We start from the raw sequence: 17,824 nt of genomic DNA on the forward strand, positions 1-17,824 counted from the left end.
AAAATGCGCCTTCTTAGTAAATGGCCATGAAACCATGAAACGTTGCCGTTCGTGGCCCATCGACGTCGTCAAAACAGAACCCACACGTATAAACGCTCCCAAAATTCCTGGCACCTTCTGCGGGCTTATTTCTCATTCTTGATTTTACTGTTATGAACATGTGGATGAACCAAATGAAAGTTTTCAACGCAACCTCGTCCTCCGACATTCGCGGCCTTGTTTTGCGCAACACGGGGGGATATGTTTTCGAAGACCGGATCAACCCAAACCGTCGGTGGTGTTTCGAGCGAGCAGCTCCAACGTGCTAAACGCCCTGACCATCAACGTCATCCCTGGCAACATCCTCAACGTCCTGGAGCTGGTGTTTTGTAACGACGTCACTCCAGTGGCGTCATAGGGTTATCGACCAATCAGAACAGACGTCACTGTTGACGTCAGTTTACGACCAAGCTCGATTGGCGTGCGGCGTGCTCGGCCATGGACACCAGAAGTTCCTTCTGCAGAGCGCACGTATATATAGCATTAGATATAGTATAGTCACAGTAGTCATGCATGTAGATGTAGATAACGCCAATCAATCAGTTTTACAATTTCCTCTGCGTTATCAACTAACTAACTCCCTACACGTTTGCACAAAATGTCAAGGTGGACGGTCAATATTTGATTAACATTTACATCCCGACAAACTCAATCCAGTACCTGCAAACAGACCAAGGGGGCGACACGGTGGTGGCGCCACGTATTTTCACTGCCAACGCATCGATGCCCATTTCGATTTCGTCGTTTGGCGCTGGGTCCATTGTGATCGAGTCGTCAAGACTGGTTGCGAGCCGCCTCCTGGTCGAATCGCGAGGGTCCGGGCGCATTCAAGTCAACGTTCGACGGTCCATTTCAGCTGACAGCATCGACTTGTCCACGTCTGGGTTCGGTTCCATTGCCCTCGTGGCCCCCTCCACCACCGCCAAACAACTGTCTGCCGTGTCTAGTGGGTCTGGAAGTGTGTTTGTGGGAACCTCCGCACCAACCAACGCGACCGCGCTCGTGTCTCTCCATGCCACCACATTAGTGGCAAAGGCATTCGGAGACGGCAACGTGTTCTTCATGGACGCAGGAACGTGCCACGGGAACGACGTGCAAACCAGCGGCCATGGCAACGTGTACTTGCACCACGTTCGCTGCGAAAACACGAACGCACTCGTACTCGGCAGCGGCAATATGTATTTGACCACGACTGGCATGCTTCGAGTCCAAGACACGGGGCCGGCTCGGCGTATGTCGCAGAGGAACCCAGCGTGAAAGTAGTTGGCCCTCTGCTACCCATGCCTCAAGAGGTGCATGTCCCCCCCTACGCTCGTTTGGTTGTATCTGATCGATCCCCACGAGCCATCCATTTTAATCGCCAATTCAACGACGACGACACCGGCGATTTCGTCGGCCAACCAAGGGGTCCATTTGCCGATTTGGTTTGTATGCATTTTAGTGCCTTGGGTGGTGGCATTTTTCGTGATTGTCGTGCGCAAGATTCGTGCCAAACGTGCGATTCAAGTCCAGCTCAAGGCATTCACCGAAGCCACAACCCCTATGTCCATCAACCAAGTCGTGTTGCACTTGTAAATATCATACAATTTTTGTTGTTGTAGGTACCCATGATGTAAGCACTTCCACGGTACATCTCCAATATTTGTATAAAGGGGTTCTTGGTGAATATCCGCCACGACACAGTCGCCTGTAACCAGTATATTCCGAGCCCATCATCGCAATTCGTCGCGCCCGCAATACGTTGGCTCCTCAACCGTGCGGAGCTATCCAATTGCTTGTATTCCGAGGGGGGGCTATTCACAGTCAAGTTACGACTGCTTTGGTCAATAATAATACAAAGTAAGCACGTATTTACACGTTAAAATCATTCATCCACACACTTGTGTTGTTGTGATAAGCTGATTGGCACTTGCAGCGTCAGTACTCCTGGCACTTGCAGCGTCAGTACTCCTCACCAGTAGAGTATCCAATGAACGCGACTATTGAAGGAATAACAATGTATTTTTGAGTCGCTACTTTATTGGCAACGTGGCTTGCCTCCACATCGTGATAGGCGCCCCGCCATGCTTCTTTTGGGTTTCATGGCGCAATGCTAAATATAGACCTCCAGCTAGCAGTTACGGATTCCGTTTCAACATCGAGTGGAAATCATACTACCAACCTGTTTCAGCGTGATGGTGGCGCGCCATTGTCGAAGATTTGCCTATCGTAGTGACGTTGCCCCTACCGGTATAACAAATCAATGCAATGTCCGATTCAGAAGCATGCTTCCCCCTTGTCAACCATGCGGGCAATTGACAAGCCAGATCGAACATGGAGACGTGCTGTCCATTCAACCAAAAACTGCTTGCTACTTCGAACAAGTTGTGCTCAACAGGTGCAACGTTGGATTAGATCTTCTCTCCTTTTTCCTCTGAGCGCTAGACGATCGGACGGTTGGGTCGTTCTCACTAGTGAATTTGCCTTTACCAACCACATCACTTCTTGAACATGACTGCTCCTTGGCTCCAACGCGTGTACAACGCCACGTCGGGTGATCTTCACCGTCTCGTGCTTCAAAACACAGCTGCATACATCTTTGAAGACACTGTGAATGAGAATCCGTCGGTGGTGTTTCGGGCGACAAACCCGAGTCTGTTACGAGAACTGACAGTCAACGAAACCATCAACGATGCTGGTGAAGCCCTGTTGACCGTCGCCGTCGAGTCAAATCCTCGGGGCTTGCTGCGGGGCGACTACTTTATTGACGTGTACATGCCAACCCAGTCGCTCCAGCACCTGTACGCAGACTCGGACCATGACACGGTGGTCTACACCAACACCCTCAGCGTGGACGTGGTAGCCGACGTGTCGATCGTGGCGACCGGAGAGGGCACCATCATCGCTGAAACCGCCACCGTCGAGGCGCATCACTTTCGCCTCGAAACCCGCGGGGCCGGATTGATTCAACTCAGCGTTTTCGAGTCGCTAGTCGCGGGGGAGATCACCCTCGTGTCCGTGGACAGGGGGTCTATTGCGTTGCTCAACGGCAATACGACCACCAACTCGATCACGGCCATGACGGCTGGAAGCGGTAGTGTGTACGTGGGCGACGGGAGGGCCGACAGCGTGCTCTCGACGGTGTCGCTGTTTGGTCGAGTCTACGGCGACGGCGACATTGTGTTTGTCAATGCTGGTCAGTGCCATATGGGGCATGTACAATCGAGCGGAAGTGGAAATGTCTTTGCCAACTCTGTGGATTGCCACACTTCGACGGCGGTTGTCATTGGGAGTGGGGACGTGTACTCGAAGGCGTACAGCGTTCTGGACACGGAAGACGACGGAAATGGAACGGTGTTTGCAGACGTCGATGGCAATGTGACCGTCAGTGGACCATACGCCCCTCTGCCAGACGCAGTCCCCGCGCCATATTATTCGAGCTTTGTCATGCCTGACCACAACCCGCTGTCGTTCCTGCCCGAGCCCCCCGCTGGCCAAGACGCCCATGTTCCTATCACGTCTACAGGCACTACGCAAGCGATATTTATCTTAATGACGGTGGCCATGGTGGTCATCGCGGTGGTCGTGGTGGTCGTCCATAAGGTCAAGAATGCCCGACGCAGGCCAGTCACCAACGATCTCACGTTTGCCAAAGTGTCGACCCCCAAAGATACCAAAGTTCTATGCATGTAGATAACTAATACACTCCTATTTTCCACATCCGATTGGGCGTCCGCACTACATTTGTGTACTCTACATATGTACGTTTCATGCCCAGCTTACTTCGATCCCACTTGATACTGCGAGTTACTGGGTCAACATGCACCAATTCGGTGGGGAATAAATAGTATTCGTGGAACACTTGACGACCATTATAGAGTTTGTGTTTTACGGGAAAGTTGCATGACTATGCAAGGCGATGTGCTGTGACGTCCTTATTTTAGTCAGTGGCACACGTGTGGTCATGCTAAATGCAAAGTAGCCCGTTACAAATCGGTTTCAAACAAGAAACCAAGCAAGGCACTCTATCTTTGCAGGATGTGTTGCATCGAAACGACCAATGCCCCCCACCTACATTTGCCGCATTCGGTATCAGACCTCATTGTTCAATTCCTCACGACGTCCCCAACACACTTCTCGGTGCAATGAACACGTGGTCCGAGCCTGCCATCTTCAACGCCACGTCCACCAACGTCCGGGGGCTCAACCTGATCAACACGGGGGGAATTATTCGCGAAGACCCGGTGAATGCCAGCCCGTCAATCGTGTACCGGGCGAGCAACCCCGACTTAGTTCGAGCGTTGGTCGTCAATCAAAACGACGGGGCCAATGGGGACACACTTGAATTGGAATTGCTGAGCCAAAAAGACATTGCCGGCGACTACTTGCTCGAGATTTACATCCCGTCCAATTCGCTGCAATACATTCACACTGGAGACGGCGGCAACACGGTCGTGGGCCCCAACACACTCGTCGTAGACTCAAATCGCGACATTGAGATCAAAGCACTGGGCTCAGGCAGCATCTTTGTCGAGACTGAAAACATCGGGTCCAGTTTCTTCATGGTCGAGGCACAATCGAGCGGCGACATCCACATCAACGTGGACAACATCTTGTCCGCAGATGTCTTGGACCTGGCGGCGCAAGGCAGGGGGGAGGTTTCGTTGTTGGCGGGCTACACCTCCACCACCAGCCTCGTCGCGGTCGCGTCGGGATCCGGCAACGTGTTTGTGGGGAACCCTACCAACGACCGCGCGTCGCCGTCCATCATGACGACGGACCTCATCACAAAGGTCTTTGGCGACGGGAGCGTCGTATTCTTGACCGACGGGTCTTGCGCGTCCAGCTTCGTCCAGACCAGCGGCACCGGCAGCGCCTTCCTGAGCTCAATGACGTGTCAAGACACGGGTGTGGTGCTCCTGAACACGGGCAACATCTACGTTACCTCGACCGATTCGTTTGCGAGTGAAGATCGCGGCACGGGCGACGTGTTTGCTGCTATCGACGCCTTAACCACCAACGCCACGGGGACGTACTACCCCCTGCCCGACAATGTCCTCTTGGGGGCCCCGACCTATACGAGTTTAGTCGTTCCGGACCGAACCCCCACGACCATTGAAATCAAGGGCGTCCACTCCACTTCTCCAGACAAGCTCCCCCCCACCGTAGTTTCTCGGGGATCCAATGCCATTGGAGGGGGGTGCATTGCTGGCATTGTTCTCGCACTTGTCCTATTGGCAGCAATTGCGGGTGTGCTCATTCGCCGACGCGTCAAGGCGCGCAAGCATCCGCAAGTCAAACTGAATTACGTGACCGAAGTCGAGTTTGCACAATTGGCGACGCCGGCCGCTGCAGCCGAGAAAGTACTCTCCATGCAAACGGCGTAGATATACTGCAGTTCTCTCGTGTATAGTTTATCGTAAAGCTAATAATATCACTCTTCGTTCTTCCACAATCACTCGACGACTAGACCACGTTCGTTAGGAGCATATCTCGTCACAGGCATTGGTGCCATTTGTAGTGCCCACATAAGTATGTAGCACTCGGCAAATGAGCAGGGCTTCATGGCGAGGAGCAATATTGAGGCTGCACATATGTCAAACAAGTCAATTACGCGGTCTGCAACTGTCTGACAACCCTATATATCGACAGGATGCACTAGTGGTTTAAAGGCAAGAATTGGCGGGAATTTACTAGGTCCTTATGCTTGCTGTACCCCTGGGCGCCGCAGTGGTTTGAATGGAATGTGAATTTTGTCGAAATCCACATGCGGCTCACTCTGCATCAAGTGCCACGCGCTGTGGGGCATAGCCCTCTCCTACGAATACCGTGACCTTTTGTACTCTAAATTCACAGGTCGCACCTGGTGTGGGTTGTCTGGGCTCGCCACCAGCAGCGCAGCATTGCTCCACCGCCCCACCAGTCGTCGCAAATGCACGTCTTTCCAATTCTACCATCGCTCTCTCGGTTGAAAATGAACATTATTGCAGGATAGACACATGTGATATTCTCGTACATAAAAGCAAATCAGGGCCAGCTGTTGGGTCGACGCGTGCACTAATTGGCGGGCTAGCGTCGACGATAGCGCCTGTCGGTGCGCCAATTTGGTCCCCATGGAGCAGTGGGATGCTTCCGATGCCTCCAATACCGCACTGAGGTGGCTTACACGATCCACAGCAGTATTTCGCTCGAGTTGAGCCCGATTGCGTTGTTCAACGACCTGAAACAACGGGGTGACTAGTCAATTCCTCTGCTGAAAAACCAGAAGGCGACCTTGTCGGTGGCCATGGTGATTGCGGCGATGGTGGGAGCCCATGGTTGACATGTGGCATAAGCCAGTGCAAACTGTTGCAACGACGCCATCGCTAGCTTCATATCGCCCACTTGAGCCACCACGCGTGTGAGTGTGGCCTTTTTCTGTGTCTGCTGGAGTCGAAGACGAGCAATCTGGCTCGTTTGACAGTGCACTTTCAACTGCAACCAAGTCACTTGAGCCAACCACGTCGTTCGATCGGCGTCCCATCGGTCGCTATGGCGAGCTTTCCACTCGATGCATTGGTTCCGAGCCCGGCTGAGCTGGACGATTTGGACTTGGAGGTTCTACCTCTCGAAATGTTATTGCAACTTCAAATATGATCACTCTACTACTGTAGCTACCTACCTGGATTTGGTGCATGGAATCGGCGGTAGAGTTGGCTTGATGGACACTTGCGTCGACCTTGGATTGTACGGTTAGTGTGGAATGACACTACTTAGCTTGGTGAGTTTACCATTCGCGCGTGGCTTTCTTGAACGTCCTTGAGGTGCTGCCCCAGTGCAGAGACCTTTTCCACCAGCGCAGAGATCGATTGGTCCTACAAGTAATGAAGTTTCTTTCTCAAAAGACCACAACACTTGACACTTCGTACTTTGTCGTGCAATGCACTGTGAGCACTGCGCAGCTGGGCTTCGGCGGTTGCTTTGTCGGCCTGGACTTTCTCCATGTCTTTCGTCAAGTGTTGTATCTACAGTCCATCAAAAACTAGTGATGGCCACTGTACTACCTGTTCTTGGTCGACCTGACGTAGCCTCTGTAATTGCACCACTTCCGCCTCAACTTGTTGGGTCCTTGTCTTCTCTGCCACAAGTGATTCTTGGTGTTGGCATAGCGCCTACGATGCATATTCACTTAGTTGCCATATCGTCCGGACTGGTATGCTACCGCTTGAACAGCCTTGTCCTGGTCGTTGGTCTTATCCTCCAGGAGTTGAATTCGTTGCGCTTGACGTGTGAGTGTCGCGTCGAGTTGCATCTTTTCCACATGGGACGCCAGCAATTGCTGCTGCAGTTGCTTGGCTAGCTCGTGGCTATCGACCACCTTTTTCTCAAGCTCTAGAACTTGCACCGCTTGACTTGCACGACCAATCATGTCCTGTCGCCTCATCGACTCGAGCTGTGTTCATGGCTCGTCATAAGTCGACCGTCATGAGCTTTACTGTTAGAAATATATATACCTGCGTCCACTTGTTTTTGTGGTATGTAGCCTCGTCCTCCAGCACTTGGACTTTGGCGCGGAATGTGGTCGCCATGTCTTCGTAGTACGCTAGCTTTTCGTCTGCTTCCTGTACTTGTCGGTCTCGGTCTTGCAACATGCGGAAGATTTGCTCCGATTTGACATGTAGGGCGGTGATGGTGGTTTCCAGGTACTTCGCGTACAACTAACGTTGAAACATAAGAGCAACTCAATAAAGTCAGAGTCTAAATCGCACGGTGGGAGACGTCGCCGCGAAGGCCTTTCGAGCTGGCGCCGCAAGGTGCAGGCCTGACATGCGAAATGCAGTTTCATGTGTGAAACTGCAAAGCTGCTGAGAGTTGTTGCGGACGATGATGAGTTCGTTGCTTGCAAACGTAAATGTGCAAATTGCATCTCAAGGGATGTAATGTTGCTATCTAAATCAAATCGCTGTAGTTTCGTGGTTCACACTACCAATGGTGATTACTATCCAACGAAGTGGACGAATGAAGTCCCCCCGACATGCCCCCCCAAGGGGGGCGTGATGTAAAGGGGGCATCAGGGGAACGACTCAAACCTCTCGAGTTCAGTTGTGAAGAACCCTTTGACTTGAGATGAGCTCGTCACACAAAAGCGAGATATAAGGGAAATATATCTAAAGAGTAAACGACGTGTCCTGGTCGATTGAGCGCAATCTACGGGCCAATCACATTGTGATTGCATCCAAAAATAGAAAATCCTGGCCAGGCGGCCGTCATTTTGGGATCATGAGCGAGTTCGACAACGGCGTGCCGTCGCCGCTCTTTTCGTCGCCGTCGAAGCGAGGAACTCACCACACCCCCACGCCCTTCACGACAACCGAAACACGGTTCAAGTGGCAGAATTCCAATGCCAACACTGGTAACTATAACCACCATCAAGCACAAATTTATGATTTGACGGCGGGCTTATGTAGATGCGCTGTACAAACTCCCGGGAACTTTGGGGGGCAATTCCAAGAGCTTTGGCACGAGTACGCGTGACGATTGGGACCGGAGAAAGAAGCCCGGCAGCGGTAACTAAATATCACTTGGCCTCGACTAGTGTCATTCAAAGTGTATTGAATCGACTTTGGGGTTGCAGGGTTGGGGGCGTACGAAGCCCCCAAATCGTGCGGCAAACAGGTGTCGTCGGTCACTCGAACGGCGTCGGAGCTGTCGTTCAATGTCGCGCCCCGGACCCCGCTGCGAGACAACGCGACCCCGTCCCCCGGGCCCATATATAACATGCCTTGTGCGTTTGACAACCGCGTCACGAATGCGTTTAGCATGGGATCATCCTTGCGCCCCGGACTCCACGGAACTCTCATTGGGCCAGGGCCCACGACAGCTGAGCCGGGCCCAGGCACACCACCGAAATACGCGTCGCCTTGCGTGAACTCGACGTTTGGATCCGAGAAACGTATGCGGCCGTCGACAGTCGTCAAGACCCCTGGGCCAGTGTACGACGTCGAATGCACGGGGTTTCAGACTGGACCCAAGTCATCGTTCAGTGTTTCCCGGCGGTTCTGACAAGAATCGTATAACAAACAAAGCCTCTATCTACAGCAACCCTTCACTTCTTGTTAGTACGCTGCAGTGATATTGTCACTGTAAACGTTTGGAATGTTGACCAAAGGGTCGAGCTTGAGTTAACTTCCAGGTGGCACATCGTTTCAACTTGGCCTGTCAGCCAGCCACGTACTACGTCTTCACCCATGTTCATATCCAAGTGCAAAGTCTGTGTGATTGCGTATGCAACGTGGCCGCCACCAAAAATGTTTCGAAACGTTCGGAACGTGAATCACGTTGTTAAATCATTTAGAACTGTTTCTCAAACAGTATTCATACATTTTTTATTGTTTTGATTCCATATCGAATTGATACAAAATGCAAGTCGAATGAGTTTGAAATTTGTTCAAAACTTTGCGAGACGTTCGAAAACGCCGCTGTCGTCTTCCATAGATCGCAGTTGCGGATACTCCTCGTGCTTCCACCGAAGTCAGCTCTCCGTCATGTCGTCATCACCCGAAGTTGTACATGCTAACCCGCACACCGAGTACATGAAGCAGAGCCTATGCATCTTCGTCATCGGCGCGTCGGGGGACCTGGCCAAGAAGAAGGTACGTACACGGTCCAACTCCTGTCGCAGTATCCCATGAAGGGTGTATATAGACGTATCCGTCACTGTACGAGCTATACGTGCACAACTTCCTGCCGACACACACCATCATCTGCGGCTACGCCCGCTCGAACAAGTCGGACGATGAATTCCGAGCATTCTTGTCTCCGTTTTTGAAGTCGTCGGTGGATGTGGACGGCCGCAAGAAACTGCAGTTTCTAAACATGTGCGTGTACCGTCATGGCGGGTATGATTCCGTTGCAGACGTCGGTGCCGTGGCCGCGGAGATGTCGTCGCTCGAAGGGAGCACGGGACTTGGCGTGCACAATCGGCTGTTCTACTTTGCGATCCCGCCCAATGTGTTTGTCCCGGCGGGGACCGCCATCAAACACGCGGCGCTGTCCACGTCTGGTTGGAACCGCTTGATTGTCGAGAAGCCGTTTGGTCATGATCTAGCGTCCTGCAACGAGCTCTGCGATGGTACGACTCATTCCTTCCATGTTGTCCCCTACTAAATGTCGGACGTAGCGATGGGCGCGTTGTACGACGAAGACGCGATTTACCGCATCGACCACTACCTGGGCAAGGAAATGGTGCAAAACTTGCTGGTGTTGCGGTTTTCGAACGCCACACTGGAGCCGCTGTGGAACCGCCGCCACATTTCTAGCGTCACGATCACGTTCAAAGAAGACATCGGCACGATGGGCCGAGGGGGGTACTTTGACTCGTACGGGATCATCCGCGACGTGATGCAGAACCACCTGCTTCAAGTGCTGTCGTTGGTCGCGATGGAGCCCCCGGTGCGCTGCACGGGAGACGACCACGCGACGTTCGTCCGCAACGAGAAGGTCAAGGTGCTGCGGTGCATCGAACCGGTAGAGCTGGACGACGTTGTCTTGGGACAGTATGTCGGCAACGCCAAGGAGCCGGGGTACCTCGATGACAAGACCGTTCCCCCTGGGTCCACCACCCCCACGTATTGCACTGCCGTATTGCGCGTCAACAATGCCAGGTAACTATATGCTACGCATAGTAGTGTCGTCTATTTGGACAGTACGGCTAGTTAGTATACAGTATTCAGTCGATATCATTTGTATGGTTGAGAATGATTTTGACCAATTTTTAGGAGAAATTTGGTGTTTTTTGTTCGCTTGTTTTGAATGTTTTGGAGGGAAACGGCTGTTTTTGACACTGGAGGTTTTGGTCGAGAAGTTTGCCTGTTTTTGACGAAAAGTTCAACAAAAAGTAGATTTTTTTTATCTTATTTAACAGAAGCAGGGCGTGGTTAGTTGTTAGTCGTTTTGCGGGACTTTAGTTGGGTTTTTGCTGTGCGAGTAGTAGTTAGCTGTGAACGAGATGAGAGCTAACCATCAATGGATATTAGATGGGATGGTGTGCCGTTCATCATGAAGGCGGGCAAGGCCCTGAACGAGCGCAAGGCCGAAGTGCGCATTCAGTTCCGTGAGGCGGCGGGGGCGACGCAAATGTTTCCCAACATGGTCATCCCGCGCAACGAGCTCGTGTTGAGGCTGCAGCCCAGCGAAGCCGTGTACCTCAAGACCAACGTCAAGTCACCCGGCCTGCGCACGACCCCCATCTCAAGCGAACTCGACTTAAGCTACGCTGCACGGTACTCAGCTCTTCCATCCATGACGGAGGCTGACCCATATCCTTAGATACGCTGACACGCACATGCCCGACGCATACACCCGCCTCATGCTGGATGTGTTGCGCGGGTACCAGTCCATGTTTGTCCGCAACGACGAACTGCAAGCCGCATGGGCCATCTTCACGCCTCTTCTGCAAGAGATCGAAACCAAGAAGGTCAAGCCGTTGCCGTATGCGTTTGGGTCGCGAGGTCCCGTCGAGAGCGACGATCTGTCTGCCAAGCATGGATTCATCTACCATCAAGGCGACTACAAGTGGCAGCCTGTCACGTCCAGTCTCTAAGAAACCCTCTCCTTCTTCCTTGTTCTGCACCGCCACCACACCCTCCATCATCTGCATGTTCACGCTTGATTGTCGCCTCCCCTAAGCATCCACAGAGCTCGGTGTTGTTTTGAGCACTTTCGAAAACCAAATTTATTTATTTTTCCACCCATATTATCTTGTGTTTACAATATATTTATTCTACCTGTTTACACATGCATATTTATCGGGCGATTTGTCCGTTACTAATTGGATGTGTCCGGATAATGATCCTTGAAGTGTCCATATCCGGATTTATATTCTACGTCCGATGATTGGCCATTGTAATTTTTGCATGTTTCGGGTGTTGAGAAAAGCGAGTCGCCATGCCGCGATGGCGACGGCAGCGCTGCATCGGCCCTACGCCATTGGCCATCTTAGCAGAGCCTTCCCTGCAGTATCAGTACACCAACTCCGCTTGAATCACACGATGATGCCTCCGATTTTATCGACGCCAATCGACTTGGAGTCCGATTCGGACGACGACGATGACGAAGATGTCGATGGCCTGTCCGAGGACAACTCGCACGGATTCGCCAATGACTTCATCCCGCTCTTCCGCAACGAAGCTACTCCCAAGCGCGAAAAGAAGTTTCGATTGTCGAATAAGTATACTCCATGTCACGTCCATGACTACTCGACCGGCATGCGTAGGTTTGTCGACTCGTTCAAGGACGTACCGCCGCCGTTTGGGTTCAACGGACTCGGGGAACTCGTGTACATGCGTACGTACTCTCGTGACAAAGCCGACGGTACCAAGGAGCAATGGTTCGTCCATTCCTCGTCCGTATCCATGCCAACTTCCGTCGTCGCCCCATCGTAGGTACGAGACCGTGGAGCGCGTCGTCAACGGCACATACAACATGCAAAAGCATTGGCTAGAACACCGAGGTATAACCCTCATCTCAATACATGTATGTCTTGTCCAACTTGGCACACGCATCCGACAGGACTCGGGTGGAACGGCCGCGAAGCCCACCGCAGCGCGCGGGAGATGTACCGCCGCATCTTTGCCATGAAGTTTTTACCCCCTGGTCGGGGGCTGTGGGCCATGGGATCCCCCATCACCGAAGAGCGCAAGCTGTACGCTGCACTCAACAACTGCGCGTTCGTGTCGACGGAGGACGTGGACCGCCGGTTCAGCCCCGCCGAGCCGTTTTGCTTCCTCATGGATGCCGCCATGCTCGGGGTTGGCGTCGGTTTTGACACCAAGGGCGCGGGCAAGATCATGGTCAAGGGGCCCAAGCACGGCGGTACGGTCGAGATGGTGCACATTGCCGACAGCCGAGAAGGGTATAGACATCCCCGTTTCGAATCGGCACCATGACAATCAACATCATCCCGTGTAGATGGGTGGAAAGCCTGCGGATGTTGCTGGAAGCGTACTTTCTGCACCGCCCCGTCCCCGTGTTTGACTACTCGCAGATCCGTCCCGCGGGGATGGCGATCAAGGGATTTGGGGGCATCAGCTCTGGTCCTGACTCGCTCCAAGCCATGCACCGCACCATCATGGCCACATTGGACCCGCTGGTCGGGCGCCCCATGACGGTACACCTCCCCCCACTTGGTATCACAAACATACTCAACGAGATCTACGCAGGTGCGGGGTATCGTCGACATCATGAACCATATTGGCGTGTGTGTCGTGAGCGGAAACGTCCGACGCACGGCCGAGATTGCGTTTGGAGACGCCCATGACCCGGCGTACGTTGCGCTCAAGGACTACACGCAGCATCCAGATCGCGCGGCGTACGGGTGGACGTCCAACAACTCTGTGTTTGCGTCGCTTGGCATGGATTACGCGCCGATTTGCAAGCAGATTGTTCAGTACGATCAAACGTCGCTGTCGTTGGAATGCAAATGAGGACGAGAGATGAGATATTGTCCTTTGACTTCAAAAGTTAGTCATCTTTTGTGTGCTGATTTTCGCCTAATCTGTCGATCGATTCTTTCTTTGGCCTGCATTTTGTATAAAACTGTGGTGATTGTACCCACACTAATTGAAGTCTCACACGAATTTTTGACGTTGATACTGGTTTTCCATCAACCTGATTGGCTCATTACTTCGGTCGATTCTTGTGTACTGTACATTTATTATGATGGTGTCGATATATATGCATTCTCCATGTCTCGCTCCAGTTTAGAATAAACACATATATCTTTATCTCCGTTGTAGGAACGGCGAGCCTGGGTTTGCGTGGCTGCAAAATATGCAAGAGTACAGTCGCATGGACGGAGTCCCAGACCATCGCGATGCGCGGGCGGCAGGCGGCAACCCGTGCTTGGAGCAAACCCTCGAGTCATACGAACTGTGCTGTTTGGTCGAAACGTTTCCAGCCAATCACGCGTCGTTGGACGAGTACAAAGAAACGCTGCGGTATACGAACGAACGAACGGTTCAAGTGGATGAATGTATGAATGTATGTATTAGGTACGCGTACTTGTATGCAAAGACTGTGACGTTGGGCCAAACCCACTGGCCGATTACGAATCGAGTGATGCTGCGAAATCGACGCATCGGGTGCAGCATGAGTGGCATTGCGCAGTTTATTACCCAGCGGTACGATACACATTCAAGAGATCATATATCCATGGGTATAAAAATGTGTGACGCTGTAACGACGGGGTACGTGTAGGGGCCTGCATGAGCTCAAGGACTGGTGCATGCAAGGATACGATGCCATTCAAGCATACGACAAGACGTACTCGGACTTTTTGGCCATCCCGCGCTCCATCAAGACGACCAGGTGAGTTTGTTACCTGGTGGATGTAAACCAGTTGACGGGTTTGTGATAGCATCAAGCCGAGTGGGACGGTGAGTCTGCTGGCAGGAGCGACCCCGGGCATGCATTACCCAGAGAGCCGGTTTTACATTCGACGCGTACGGCTGGACCGGGGGTCGGAGCTGCTGCCGGCGCTGAGGGCCGCAGGGTACTATACCCCCCCCTAGCGATGATCGATCGACCCCCCCCCTTTCCCCCGTTGGAACTGGATGCTCACTTTGGCGATGTTAGGTACCACTTGGAACCGGCGGCGGAAGCGCCCAATGAGACACTGGTGGTGTCGATCCCCGTGGACGTGGGGGAGAACGTGCGGACGCTGTCGCAGCTGTCGGCGTGGGAACAGCTGAGCCTGGCGTCGTTTCTGCAGCGATATTGGGCCGACAACCAAGTAAGCTGCACGATCACGTTCGATCCGGTGCTGGAAGGGCCGCAGTTGGAGCATGCGCTGGCGTACTTTCAGTACCAACTCAAGGGCGTGAGTCTCTTGCCCAAGGTGCCGTTGGGGGCGTACGCTCAAATGCCATACGAAGAGATCTCGGAAGCGACATACAAATCCATGGTATCGGCCTTGTCCCCCGTGTCTTTCCGTGAGATCAAGACACGGGGAGGGCCCGTGGAAGTACCCGACCGGTTCTGCGACTCGTCGTCGTGTGAAATCAAATAAGTAAATAGATAAGTCGTGAGTACGCAACCACGTAGTACATACAAATTGCCACGTCATGTATTGAAATCGGGAGTTGCGTTCAGTGTGAAATCTCATTGCCTTCATACTTTGAAGTGTGTAGACGCAACGATAGTCCTCATGCGGCCGCTGGACCAAGCAGCGCTTGGATGTGTAAGTGTGCTACTTGTACCGTTTGTGCGGTTCTAGTCCAAGTGTAGAAGGTTCAGCGCCAAGTTCCACATCTGCTAGTACGTCAAATTAGTGCCCCTTGAGCGACCCACCCAACAGATAGAATAGGCATTCAATCGATGGATTTATAGGCTATAAACTGATGATATGGTTCCTGCATTCTATTTTTAGCATCCCCAACACTCAATACGAACCGGCGAGACGGTTGACGTTGACGGTTTTTATTCCACATGTCGTATAGTATAAACGATATACAAATATTACCATAAAGTGTCCGAGAGGGTAAATACGCTACCTGAATTGATATATAACCTATGGAAAATGACAGCCCTACCCCCAGGAATCTAAGCGTCCGGAGGTTACACGATCCACCATGCACCAGGAAGTGTGCCATCCACTCTGCCTTCTGCAAGAAGGATGTCCAGCATCACCATCGCTCCATCTACATCCACGTCATCGGAGCAGCGTAGTAACAACAACAATAATCCTCTCGGCATCTTCCGCCAATTCTTCGATTGGGGTCACAAGAAGAAGCAGGCAGAGAAAGCCGCTGCAGCCTCTCGTCCGACCTCGTCGACTATCGCCAAACTAGTACGTGGATGTCTCTCGCATGTTGGTACTATGTATCTCCATAGCTCACCAGGTGTTGCTCTCTGTAGCAACCAACATCCTCCAATGGTGCTGTGGTGTTGGACCAGCCTGGAACCCCCCTAGTACGCTTACAATCGACGCCGAAAAAGGCGGCGGCCGTGCTCTTCGACGAACAATACGAAGTGCTCAAGCACTTGGGCAACGGTTCTTATTCCCAGGTGAAACAAGTCACCCATCGATCCCAAGGCGGTACGTTTGCCGCCAAACTCGTGGAAAAGCAAGTGTTGTCGAAGACCGATCGCGTCGCATTGAGCCAGGAAGTGCTCATCTTGTCCAGGGTAGGTACATCGCTTTCCATCCTCCTGCCTCCATGCGTATCCGACCTCGGTCATGTGTATGTAGATGGACCACCCGAACGTCATGCGTCTCCACGAAGTCCTGGAAGACGAGTCCAAGTGCATCATGATTATCGAATGCCTCGACGGTGGCGACCTCTTTGACAGGGTGACTCAAAAGGGCAAACTCGCCGACGCCGAAGCGCAGGGCGTCATGGCCGCCCTCGTGGAAGCCGTGTTCTACTGCCACTCGCACTGCATCCTCCACCGCGACATCAAGCCTGAGAACATCCTCATGTCGTCAGCCGGGATCAAGCTGTGCGACTTTGGGTTCGCCAAGCAGCTCAACTCGGTACACGAACGCGCGACCGACTCGTGCGGTACCCCGGGGTACGCCGCCCCCGAAGTGCTCAATGGCCGCAGCTACGGGTTCGAAGTGGATGTGTTCAGCCTCGGCGTCGTGCTGTACATCCTGCTCTGCGGGTACCCCCCGTTCCCGATGAAGCTCCAAAAGCTTCGCAAACACAACTTTGAAGTGCTCTTTCCGCCCAAAGAATGGAACCACGTCGCATATTCGACCAAGGAATTGGTATATATATATATATTTATTATATTGTATTCAGTTGTGGGATGGTCTTGTAGATCAAATCGATGCTGGCAGTGGACCCGGCGCTACGCCCCACAGCTCTCATGCTAAAGCAACACCCGTGGATCGTCCAAGGCCGCCGCGTCCGCCCGCCCGCGACAGCGTCATCGGCCGACTTGCATGCCGCGTTCACGTCCGGCGCCGGCGTGTCGGCCATGAAGTATGGCCGCCAAGGCATCCCCCATGCAACATGTATCAGCCTCTGCCCCACCTGTCACATGGTGTGGTGGCGGCCCAAAGATCTAGATCGCACCACATCCATCGTCCACAAATTGTTTTCACCACGTCGGTCCGCCTTGAACTCGCCGCATGCCGCGCAGTGGGAAAGCAACAACTGCCACAACCACCCATCCAAGGGGATTTTGATTTCCGAGATACACCAGATCGTCCAAGGACTCAAGACGCCCGTGTTTGAACGGTCGCAGAGCTCGCAATTGGTGGCGGAAAGGTGCTGCTCGATCGTGACGGAGACCAGAACGCTCGACTTGGAGTTCCCGACCAAGCAAATGTGCGATGCCATCGTCGCCCTCTTCACGCAGGTCGTCACGGCTGCTACGCAACTCCCTAGTAACTAGTTAGTATATTATAACCGCCCAGCGTGGTCGTGAGCTTAACACACACATAACAGTAGTACCCATGGTCTCGTAGTGGATCTAGTACAGTATTAGCCTTGCTGATACGATACTCCTTATTAAATACTTCGAAGAACTAGTAATAGTAGTCACAAAACTAACTTGACGTCCTAGTACAGTTCCCTGGCATCTTGTACTACTACATACTCTATAGCTGCAAGGTCATACGGAACACAAGGTAACCTATAGTTTTTATTCTAAATGTAAGAATTGACCATATACTAGTAATATATATCCAAATATTGCGATATTTAATATACACTGGTAGTAAGCACTACTAATAGTAGTACTACGCATCCCCCACAAAGTCTGTATGTGGACCCACACTGTAGCTGCAGCCTTGACTATAGTATGAACGTCGGAGTAG

General features: G+C 52.5%; 8 protein-coding genes across 13 annotated transcripts; 6 read left to right on the forward strand and 2 right to left on the reverse strand.

The window, feature by feature from the left end:
- Positions 1 to 762: 762 nt before the first annotated feature.
- H257_03632 (hypothetical protein) lies at positions 763 to 1,614 on the forward strand (the record flags this gene model as incomplete). Its single annotated transcript, XM_009827806.1, has 2 exons — positions 763 to 1,270; positions 1,481 to 1,614. 2 exons carry the CDS (start codon positions 763 to 765, stop codon positions 1,612 to 1,614), a joined length of 642 nt encoding a protein of 213 aa, XP_009826108.1.
- Positions 1,615 to 2,618: 1,004 nt separating this feature from the next.
- H257_03633 (hypothetical protein) lies at positions 2,619 to 3,738 on the reverse strand. The gene has a single exon (XM_009827807.1). It carries the CDS (start codon positions 3,523 to 3,525, stop codon positions 3,007 to 3,009), a length of 519 nt encoding a protein of 172 aa, XP_009826109.1. The 5' UTR covers positions 3,526 to 3,738; the 3' UTR covers positions 2,619 to 3,006.
- A 340-nt stretch (positions 3,739 to 4,078) lies between these two features.
- H257_03634 (hypothetical protein) lies at positions 4,079 to 5,473 on the forward strand. Its single transcript, XM_009827808.1, has one exon. The coding sequence runs from the start codon at positions 4,164 to 4,166 to the stop codon at positions 5,403 to 5,405; it is 1,242 nt and encodes a 413-aa protein (XP_009826110.1). The 5' UTR covers positions 4,079 to 4,163; the 3' UTR covers positions 5,406 to 5,473.
- A 140-nt stretch (positions 5,474 to 5,613) lies between these two features.
- Positions 5,614 to 7,845, reverse strand: H257_03635. Of its 2 annotated transcripts, XM_009827809.1 has the most exons (11): positions 7,767 to 7,845; positions 7,512 to 7,715; positions 7,220 to 7,450; positions 7,062 to 7,169; positions 6,927 to 7,022; positions 6,789 to 6,872; positions 6,680 to 6,736; positions 6,292 to 6,618; positions 6,035 to 6,238; positions 5,882 to 5,968; positions 5,614 to 5,836 (listed from the first exon to the last, which is right to left on the reverse strand). In XM_009827809.1, exons 1-11 carry the CDS (start codon positions 7,824 to 7,826, stop codon positions 5,720 to 5,722), a joined length of 1,575 nt encoding a protein of 524 aa, XP_009826111.1. In that variant the 5' UTR covers positions 7,827 to 7,845; the 3' UTR covers positions 5,614 to 5,719. The 2 variants fall into 2 exon arrangements, with proteins under 2 accessions (XP_009826111.1, XP_009826112.1); XM_009827810.1 differs by having other exon boundaries at positions 7,512 to 7,845.
- Positions 7,846 to 8,277: 432 nt separating this feature from the next.
- Positions 8,278 to 9,151, forward strand: H257_03636 (hypothetical protein; the record flags this gene model as incomplete). Its single annotated transcript, XM_009827811.1, has 3 exons — positions 8,278 to 8,410; positions 8,466 to 8,564; positions 8,633 to 9,151. 3 exons carry the CDS (start codon positions 8,278 to 8,280, stop codon positions 9,058 to 9,060), a joined length of 660 nt encoding a protein of 219 aa, XP_009826113.1. The 3' UTR covers positions 9,061 to 9,151.
- Positions 9,152 to 9,465: 314 nt separating this feature from the next.
- Positions 9,466 to 11,794, forward strand: H257_03637 (glucose-6-phosphate dehydrogenase). Its single transcript, XM_009827812.1, has 5 exons — positions 9,466 to 9,650; positions 9,703 to 10,129; positions 10,178 to 10,661; positions 11,034 to 11,279; positions 11,326 to 11,794. Exons 1-5 carry the CDS (start codon positions 9,543 to 9,545, stop codon positions 11,597 to 11,599), a joined length of 1,539 nt encoding a protein of 512 aa, XP_009826114.1. The 5' UTR covers positions 9,466 to 9,542; the 3' UTR covers positions 11,600 to 11,794.
- Positions 11,738 to 15,136, forward strand: H257_03638 (ribonucleoside-triphosphate reductase, adenosylcobalamin-dependent). 5 transcript variants are annotated; one of them, XM_009827814.1, is made up of 11 exons: positions 11,738 to 12,226; positions 12,272 to 12,385; positions 12,441 to 12,508; positions 12,568 to 12,910; positions 12,967 to 13,165; positions 13,218 to 13,444; positions 13,794 to 13,994; positions 14,049 to 14,177; positions 14,254 to 14,364; positions 14,414 to 14,548; positions 14,632 to 15,136. In XM_009827814.1, the coding sequence occupies exons 1-11, from the start codon at positions 11,889 to 11,891 to the stop codon at positions 15,062 to 15,064; spliced, it is 2,298 nt and encodes a 765-aa protein (XP_009826116.1). In that variant the 5' UTR covers positions 11,738 to 11,888; the 3' UTR covers positions 15,065 to 15,136. The 5 variants fall into 5 exon arrangements, with proteins under 5 accessions (XP_009826116.1, XP_009826115.1, XP_009826119.1 ...); XM_009827813.1 differs by having other exon boundaries at positions 11,738 to 12,385; XM_009827817.1 differs by having other exon boundaries at positions 14,414 to 15,136.
- A 525-nt stretch (positions 15,137 to 15,661) lies between these two features.
- On the forward strand, positions 15,662 to 17,470 carry H257_03639 (CAMK protein kinase). Its single transcript, XM_009827818.1, has 4 exons — positions 15,662 to 15,844; positions 15,913 to 16,182; positions 16,247 to 16,768; positions 16,822 to 17,470. Exons 1-4 carry the CDS (start codon positions 15,671 to 15,673, stop codon positions 17,398 to 17,400), a joined length of 1,545 nt encoding a protein of 514 aa, XP_009826120.1. The 5' UTR covers positions 15,662 to 15,670; the 3' UTR covers positions 17,401 to 17,470.
- The last annotated feature ends 354 nt before the right edge of the window (positions 17,471 to 17,824 follow it).

The sequence above is a fragment of the Aphanomyces astaci genome (assembly GCF_000520075.1).
Source record: "Aphanomyces astaci strain APO3 unplaced genomic scaffold supercont1.6, whole genome shotgun sequence".
Taxonomy (NCBI): domain Eukaryota; phylum Oomycota; class Saprolegniomycetes; order Saprolegniales; family Verrucalvaceae; genus Aphanomyces; species Aphanomyces astaci.